General features: G+C 34.2%; 1 protein-coding gene across 3 annotated transcripts in view; it reads right to left on the bottom strand.

The window, feature by feature from the left end:
* Positions 1-656: 656 nt before the first annotated feature.
* LOC132723402 (platelet endothelial aggregation receptor 1-like) overlaps positions 657-9,964 on the bottom strand; it is a 31,761-nt gene continuing 22,453 nt past the window's right edge. For all 3 annotated transcript variants that reach the window (XM_060708115.1, XM_060708117.1, XM_060708114.1), the window contains 3 exons: positions 8,868-8,990; positions 2,602-2,724; positions 657-856 (listed from right to left, as the gene is read on the bottom strand). In XM_060708115.1, coding sequence (XP_060564098.1) covers positions 672-856; positions 2,602-2,724; positions 8,868-8,990 — 431 coding nt within the window. In that variant the 3' untranslated portion in view covers positions 657-671. The remainder of the gene's footprint in view (positions 857-2,601; positions 2,725-8,867; positions 8,991-9,964) is intronic.

Below are 9,964 nucleotides of genomic sequence, written 5' to 3'. Positions count from 1 at the left end.
AGTAAATCAGAGTTATGGGACTTGTGCCAATCATCTAAGATAATCACAGACAACAAGAGTGTGAAGTTTCTATCCATTCCCTTCAGTAGTTATGGAGATACTAGCTTACATGCAAAAACTTAACCACAGGATCCACAGTCGAAAATGGGTGACTGCATAGCTGATTATTCTGCGAATAATGAGCTAAAATCAAAAACGCATAATTCAAAATAAGACATAAAACGTTCTTGTGCACTTCTAATAAATATCATAACCAAAAATTAAGAATGCAGAGTACCGTCTTTGCACTGCCATTCCTTCAGTAGTTATGAAGATACCAGCTTACACGCAAAAACTTAACCACAGGGACGCCGACGCCGACAAATGGGTGACTGCATTAGCTCGATTATTCTGCGAATAATCGAGCTAAAAATCAACAAACGGCAATAATTCAAAAAATAAGAAATGCAGAATAACGGTTCTTGTGCATCTTCTTAATGAAATATCAATAACTCAAAAATTAAGAAATGCAGAGTACCGGTCCTTGTGCACTGCATTTAGGGTTATTTAAAGAAGCATGCATACCAAGTTTGAAGTCAATCTGACTTATAGTGACTGAGTAATGCTCCGGACAAGCTTTAGGGGAGGCTGCCGACACCGCCAACAAAAGTAAGCCCTATATCACACTCACATTATCTAGTCTTGGAAAATAAATTAATGAGATCATGGAGACAGCATAAAAACAAACCTATAACAGAGCAATCACCATTGTAGGCGATACGGCCCTTTACACACTCACAAACTCCGTCAGTTGTATCACATGTTGAATGACTAACTGTACAATTAGCATCTTCTTTGCATGATGATCCGACAGCTCCTGAAAATAGTTAAAAATGATAAAATTTAATATATGAGTACATATATTAAATCATAACAGTGACTAAATTACAAAAATGATTATAAAAGATTTCAGCTATATTTGAATGAAAACCATGCCCCAGGGTGACCTTGACCTTTGAACTCCAGATGGATCTTCCATAAAGAAAGTGTCAAGGAGTGTTTCTAAGTTGGCAATTTGCTCATGAAGATGCATATACATGATATTAAGTTATTTTGCTTTGCATTTCCCATCATAAACTATAACTAGCTCTTTACACCTATTATATTGGACAAGTATAACACATGCACCGTATAAACTGTTCTTACACAAGCATAAATTGTATGTCCATGTTTTAATACATATACCTTAAAACACTAGCTTTGTTCCACGTTTCATTGTCAATGCAAAATGTATACACAATGACTAATGATTATTCTAGCAATATTTTACTGTTGATTTTCACTTGTATTATTGGACAAGAGGCTTCATTTTTAGCTTGACTATTTGATCAGAATAAGTAGAGCTATTGTAGTCAACCGAACCACTTATGTGAAAGTTTTTGTAATACCTCAAATATGAAGAAATTTTGCACACTTAATCACCATGATGACCCCATCCTGTAGACAGGAAGAGGTAACTGTACCAAACATTTTGACAGAATTATGCCCCTTTTTCGACTTAGAATTTACATTTAAGTTTTTGTAATACCTCAAATATTTTCAAAGTCCATTGACATGTGGCTTTGAAACATTGCACACTTGTTCACCATCATGACCCCATCCTGTAGACAGCTTCCTATCAAGCATTTGGCAGACTAATGCCCCTTTTTCAACTTAGAACTTACGTTTTAGTTTGCATACCACCTCAGATATTTTCATATTCTATTGACATCTGGCTTTGAAACAAGTTGAAATTTTATACTCTTTTTTGAGAGCATTATAGGACTCTATCTAAGGCCTATAACTGTAACATGGATTTAAAGAAAAATTTAAGAAATTTCACATTATTAAGGCTCTTTGACTATGAAGCACCTAGAATAGTCGAGCGTTGTTGTCCTACCAACAGCTCTTGTTCTACTTGTCCTGCCAAAAATTCAGCCAAATACAAACACTGACAACTAGAAGTTTTAATCTGATATATGTGATCCCCTAATTTTCAAATGGACTGTTCTAAATTTAAAGCAGAACAAATCAATTACACACATTCAGCAGGTTTGGGTTACCTCTATTAGAACAAAAGGGTGATGTCATCATAATCCTTAGGCCACCAGTAGTCGTACAAATATATTTTGTCTAATAGGCTCTAAATTTAACAGTATTTAATTACATTTATACTTTTTGATATTGTGACGTCTACTGTTTATCATTGAACAAAATTTTAACATTTCCAAATTCAAAGCAAGTTAAGTTGATGGAATTATATATGAGCCCCGTCACGACAAAACCAACATAATGGGTTTGTGACCAGCATGGATCCAGACCAGCCTGCGCATCCACGCAGTCTGATCAGGATACATGCTGTTCGCTATCAGTTTCTCTACTTGTTATAGGGTTTGTAAGCGAACAGCATGGATCCTGATCAGACTGCGCGGATGCGCAGGCTGGTCTGGAGCCATGCTGGTCGCAAACACATTATGTTGGTTTTGTTGTGGCGGGGCTCATATATGTCACATTAAAGCCTGAAAAAAAATTGCAGCGACACTCTAAGTTAACAATTTAAAGCTTGAGTAAAATGAGACCAACCTTCCTTTAAACATGCAGTGCCAACCCCCTTGTATCCTGCTGTACAAACACAAATTTTGCTACTGCACTCTGTGTGAGCAACTTTACAACTATCATGTGTTTCACAGGCTCCTCCAAGTTTTCCTGGAAATCATTGGGAAAAAAAAGTTTCTTTAATAAACAGTTTTTATTCTGGTAAAACAAGAAATGTCAATTATGTTAAGGTTGTGACCTTAACTGTTGTGACTTAAGTCTAATTACCCCTGACTACATGTTTTTCATAGGGGTATTATAGTATCTAAAAATTATGGTTTGTAGCTTCAACTTTCTTGACGCTATGCTGCTTAAAACATTAATTTATTTGAACTTAATTTGTAGAAATATTGCAATGTCGGTCCAATCTTTAATGATTGTAAAATGCACCTAAAACATTCCTGGTCACTTTCTCTGTTGTCTTTTTGTGTTACATGTTTATATAGCAATACGGCATGCACTCTGTATTGAGATCAAAATATACTGTTGGTCAAACTAAAGATATGACTATATATTAGTTTTGATTAAATAATCCTTTAATTCAACTTCTCGCTGTTTATTAAGTTAAACATATATGATAAGTAATATGATAAAGTAAAACATTAGAGGTTTTGACTAGTAATGTGAGATTCATCAGGCAATGACCTGTCTAGAATATTCTTAATTTGATTCACATTGTAAATAACATGTTGTAGCCTCTAGCATAGATTGATAACTAAAAAAAAACAAAACATTAAAAAAAGCAACAGACCAGATGTACCATTAACAACTGCAAACAATGAAACATTTGATCCACCACCTGGTGGGGGGGGCACACTCAACTTTTTCTTATTTTGAAAGCCAAACTCATCAGTAAAAGAATAATTTGAATATTATAGTAAAAGGGTAGAGATGCATACCAGTATTTGATATAAACAGGATACTTAAGTACTACATGTATAACTGAATCATAGTCAACATCATCAATTCTGTGTCATCACTTATATTTCACAGTAATTGCATATTTCCATGTGACAGGTGTTAAAATGTTAATATTGGTAAAAATTTAGTCATACTCCTTGGAACACCTTGAAAATTCATTGACTCTGTGAGTGTTTGAAACAATCATCATTTTTTTTTAAATATTGCCTGTAGTCTCAAGTGTTAACAAGGTTTTTTTTCCAAATTTGAGCTCTGTGACCAATCAGTATTGAATTTTAGCTTAAAATCATCTACACAACCTTTCTGACCAATTGTTAGGACATTAGGATCGAAACAGTTGCCTCTAGAGTATTTACAAGGGTTTTCCATTTATGGGCTGTGACCTAGATTTTGACCCCAGCTGACCTATGTTTGAACTTGAGCTAGAAATCATCAAAACACTTTATCTAACCAATTTCCAGGATACACAGGTAAAAATGCATCACATGTTTCTTTGCCACACCATATGTTTTGGAAAACATGTGTTTAAAAATATAATTGTTTTTCATATGTAAAATAACACATTTTTAACCAGGACCTATTGAAAAACATATGTAAACAAACATTTGTTGAACTCGAGGTTATCACATGTTTTTCATATGATGAATTTATGGATTATAAATTTTGTACGCTTTGCTCTTTGAGAGAGTCTCAATTAGATTCTTACATGATTGTACACAAATTATCAAAAGATTCTTGGTTCATGCATCTATTGCAATATTCAAGGACAGCCCTAATATAACTAGAACTATCACTAAATGTGATTAATACCCCCGCAAGACTGCTTCTGAAACTAGAACTGCCACTGTCATGGCGTAAATACCCCGGCATACCACTTTGTCAGAATCAACAGTGGCCATTTAGAGCTCAAGGACAACCTAACTGCAAAATCTCAGGTTACTTGAAGCCAGTACATTGCTAAGTTATGTATTCTACATGCTTTAAATGTGAAAATGTCAAAATCAATACACTGCGCAGTGCGGACAGGCATTCTTAAGCATTTGAGCAGACAAACTTATCATAGTAAAAATCCCTGTGACCTTTGACACAGTCAAGTCAAAATCAATAGGGGCCATCTACTAGTCATAAACAACCTCAATACCAAATATGAAGACTGTGGGTCAAAAGTTTCTTAAGTTATTGGGCGGAAAAATTTTTGAAGTCAAAGTCCCTGTGATCTTGACCTTTGACCCAGTGACCTCAAAATCAATAGGGGTCATGTACTAGTCACGACTAACCTCCATGACAAATATGAAGACTGTTGGTCAAAGGAATGTTAAGTTATTGGGAAGACAATCTTTTTTTAGTCAAGGCCCTGTGACCTTGACCTTTGACCCAGCAACCTCAAAATCAATAGGTGTCATTTACTAGTCATGGCTAACCTCCATGCCAAATATGAAGACTGTGGGTCAAAGAAATCTTAGGTTATTGGGCGGACAAGCTTTTTTTAGTCAAGGCCCCTGTGACCTTGACCTAGCAATCTCAAAATCAATAGAGATCATCTACTATAGTCTGTCCCATTAAAAATGGAAATGAACTTTTGCCTCGTGTGAATTAACAAAACGAGGTTGAATAAAAATTAAACTATTTTTGTAAACTAAAAAAAAGTCACCCTCGAGATTTTTCAGGATTTTTCTCTAAAGTGTCTAATTTTCTTGTGAAAGCAAATTTTGATTTCTCTATGGTAAATCTCTGTTGTTTATTTTCCGTAGCCATTGCCGAAGTACTCTTCATTTGAAGATGAACGGGAGAAAGCACGTGTTATGTTTCTAAAATATACATGAGGTTCTCGGGGTCGTTTCATGATTATTTTACAAAGCTGGATCTACAAGATGTAACAGTTTAGTTGCAATGCATGATGGAAAACTTTAAAAAATGAAAAATAAGCAACAAGAACACCGAGTCACACGGAGTAGGAAAAGAAATTGCACTTACTTTTAAGCTGAATAGAATCCCTATGAATTTCGAAATAGATCTTTATATGCACGTCACCACAAATTCGCATTCTGAAGATTCCTTCATTGCAAGTTTCTATCCAGTTCCGTAGCTTCAAAAATCCTGCATGACATGACTCCTACACTTATGATGATCCAGATTTTTTTAACTGTTAATCCGTCTCTTTATTAAAACATTGTTAATTTTGTGGAGTTATCTGGGTTAGCAAATGAAATATGTAAATGAAACATATCATAATTCAGCATGTTCCAAATCCATAATTCAAGAACGGCCCATCAATTTTAGTTGTTAACATCACAATGTTTATAACTCTTGAAAATGGATTCCTGACGAAAAAACATTATTACGTCAACAACAATTTACGAAATATATGACGTAACAAAAATGCCTCGCGCTTCCAGTTGCGGCATTGACAGAGGGCGGTTAGGCCAATGTAACCTCAAACAAATAATTTCAAGCGTTGAGATAAATATGCCTTGATTGCATTTCAAATAATTTTTGTAGACCCAAATGTTGCAACTTAACTGTAAAAATGACACCTTCAATTCATATATTAATAATAAAACTTTCGATAACATTTAAATAATTTAAACTCACTTAATGACATGAATCTATAACAGTATAACACTTCTTCCATTAATTACATATAACATTCGTTTTGATTTTATGTTTTTAAACTATTTTATATATTTCTCAGAAATGATTTCCCTACATATTATCCCTTATTATTAAAGACTTCTGTAAATCCTACTCTTTAATTTACAAAATATACAATACGCGTTTTTTTTTCTGCCGCGAAAAATATGCTAGATCTATTGTTTTTCACTGAATCTTTTCAAAATTTAGGAAGGCTAAAATTATTGAGGTTCTCTTTGACTCGACCTCCCCTTCATATTAACATAATAATTATATGTAACACTTTGAGTCTGCAATAAAAACCGCACTTATTGTCGCTTATTGAACACTCCAATTCAAACTTATTCTTAATAATATCAAATCACTGCCGGTATTTCTGGACATTTTGTTGAATTGTGAGACGGAAAGTTAAATCTGTATTTACGAGCTTAAAGTGTATAGGCCTACGTTTGATTGCTCAAACTAGAAAGCATGATATTATATTCTTATAATTTACATTTTCCTCGGACGCGAATCTGTGTTCTCTCGTTAGCGAGGGGGTAAGTTAAAGTAGACACTGTGGTAACAAGCAAACCAATGCTGAACGTATAGTGAATCAGTTCTCTTTTCTATATATTTCTTGTCAGATTTGCATGATAATGCAGTATTTGTTGGCGATTTCTTGTGAAGGAAAGGTTTAGCACCGAAATAAGAAGGGTATCATATTTTTGTATCTCATCGAACCTGGTCAATTTTAATTATTTTTGAATAGACGTGACTCATACTAATGGACAGAATTCAGACAACTACAGAATTATGTAAATTAAACATTAATTAGCGAATAACCATTTTATAGTCTTCTTGCTAGTGTTCCCGCTCCCATTCGACGCGTTGCGGTATTCAAGATACGCGCTTGATTGAAAAGCTATCTAATCAAATCACTTCGTTGTTCTTTTTCTCTTAAAAAGAATATAAAAATACGACAGTATAAAATACGACAGTATATCATGGTAATTATAGAAATATTTGTGTGTTAGAATTAATAAAGCGGTTACTGATATTTTCACTTCAAATGATTTTGATTATTTTAAATAATGGTTTGCTAGTAAAATTGTCTATTTGACACCAACTTTGTTTTCATTTTTCATTTTAATGAGAACATTTAGCTATTGATCAGTAAGTAAATAAGAATAATCATTTTTTTATAATTACCGAGTACATTTCACGCTAATTGTGAGACGAACCCTAAATGACGTCTATATGGGCGCCGCCATTTTGAAATGGACGTCACGTCAGATACGGGGAAAAATATAATTTTAACATTTCGACCATATTAATGACTTTATGAAAAAAATGAAAAACATGCCTAGAGATATTGAAATCAGGGTTAACATGACATTAATTTAAATGATTTTACTATTATATTAAACAAAAAATGGAGTATTCAAATTTGATGGGACAGACTATAGTCATGACAAACCTGCATGCCAAATATGAAGACTGTGGGTCAAAGGAATCTTAAGTTATTGGGCTGACAAGGAAAAACCGACGGACGGCAGGACAAGCTGATTCCAGTATACTGTATACCCCTCTTACAATTTTAGTTGTGTGGAGGTATAATGAGGATGTTACTAGTAACAGAAAACCTTGTAAAAGAATTGAAACAGAGTTAGGTTGTGGGCAATTAAAGATAGTTGTGGTTCTTGTATGTTGCATTTCCTTTTAATGAGTTTATGGATATTGTAGACTGCACTTCCTCTCATTGCGCTTGACCATTGTATGAAGTTGTATTGAATTCCTTCTACTTGTTTTCAAGTTATGCACTGGACAAAAAAACTTTCAAAGGGCAATAACTGTATTTAGTCCAAATACAGTTATGGTTCTTGTACACTGCACTTCATAAAGTTTCATTGAATTCCAAACATTAATTTTCAAGTTATGCACTGGACAATAAAAAGTAACAAAGGGCAAAAACTTTCAAATGAGCCAAGAAAGAGTTATGGTTTCTGTGAACTGTGCTTCCTCTCAATATACTTGACCATTGCATGAAATAGTATTGAATTCCAACTAGTAGTTTTCAAGTTATGCTCTGGATAAGATAAAAGCAATGGAAAAGTAACAAAGGGCAATAACTCTATAATTACTCTGGACAGAGTTATAGTTCTGCACTGCACTACCTCTTATTGTGCTTGACCAATGTATGAAGTTGTATTGAATTTGAACCAGTACATTTGAAGTTATGCTCTGGACAAGGAAAAGTCTCAAAGGGCAATAACTCTGTAATTTGTCAAAATGGAGTTATGGTTCTTGTGCACTGCACTTCCTCTCGATGTGACTGACAACTGTATGAAGTTGTATTGAATTCCAACCTTCAGTTTTCAAGTTATGTACCGGACAAGGAAAAGTAACAAAGGGCAATAACTCTGTAATTAGTCAAGATGGAGTTATGGTTCTTGTGCAATACACTTTCTCTCAATGTGCTTGACCATTGTATGAAGTTTTATTGAATTCCAACCATTAGTCTCCAAGTTATGCTCCGGACAAGGAAAATGCAAGGGACCGCTGGACCGACCAGACAACCGTCCACCGGGTGACTCCTATATACCCCCAAAACTTCGTTTCGGGGGTATAAAAAGCAATATGGGGATAATAACCAACAATTTAAGTACCACTTAATAAATCATTTTGATTCCTTCAAACAAACAACAAAATTAGCAACATACCATCGTCTACACAGGCACCCTTATATGCCGTGTGTTGAGCTGTACATACACACACATTAGATGTACATGATTGATCAGATCCAGAACAAGTGACTTGAGAGGAACATGCAGCACCTAGCAATCCTGAAATATTGTTGAAAGGTATATATGAAAATCAGTGGCATGTTACATAAAGTGTCAAAATATTTAAGAGATAGATTAATGCCATTTTTACCGGAATAAATGAAAACAAAATCATTGTACCCCTTCAGATAAGCAAAATGACTGAAGAAAATATATTTTCAGTTTAAGAAATATATAAGTATTAAGTAATCATAATGTACATGTAGCCGAGGAGAATTTTTAATGAATTTAGTACTACAAGAAAAACTATTTCTTTTAAACATAAATTTAGTACTTCAGAACGTATCAATAAAACGGTCTGCATTTGATAGTGAGGTTTTGAGTTATCTATAAGATTTTCCAATCATTTGTAACTAATCAAGAGGAAAAATGATACAGTTAAAGTTCGTTCGCTCGAACTCGGATCGCTCGAATACCTCCCTTCGCTCGAACTCATCGCCCAGTCCCGGCAAAATTCCTATATAATATATATTGTTCTACCTCGGATCGCTCGAACACCGATCGCTCAAACTCTCGAACCTGATCTCTGGTCCCTTGGGCAGATATATAGTGAAAATCACACCTTTTCGGTCGAATACAAAAAGACAAAGCGACATGTCCTAAATAAATGACAGTCATGACACATGTTTTTAACACCTCGTGATCGTGACAACGGCAATTAAGGTTAATTGAAACAAAATAAGAGGTGTTGTTACCGATTTGTTTATGATAATATTGTTGATTTGCAGTTTATGGTAACGATAAAAAGAAAATAACTCGTGAAATAAGTGAAATATGCAAAAGTCAATCAACCGAATGACGTTTACCCGGACGACCTTAATTACAACAGTAGTGCATGTAAAGTGAATTGTAACAGTGTTATCTTTTAATAGATTGATACTTGTTTGTGTGTTTATTTTAGTAAATGACTACAAATAAATGCTGCTGTAAAACTTTTTCTTAAATATTTCATTACTTTATTTTTTTAAATAATT

Source organism: Ruditapes philippinarum, unplaced genomic scaffold (assembly GCF_026571515.1).
Source record: "Ruditapes philippinarum isolate M1 unplaced genomic scaffold, ASM2657151v2 ctg8502_1_1_1_1, whole genome shotgun sequence".
NCBI lineage: Eukaryota > Metazoa > Mollusca > Bivalvia > Venerida > Veneridae > Ruditapes > Ruditapes philippinarum.
This window is presented reverse-complemented; position numbering and strand designations above follow the sequence as displayed.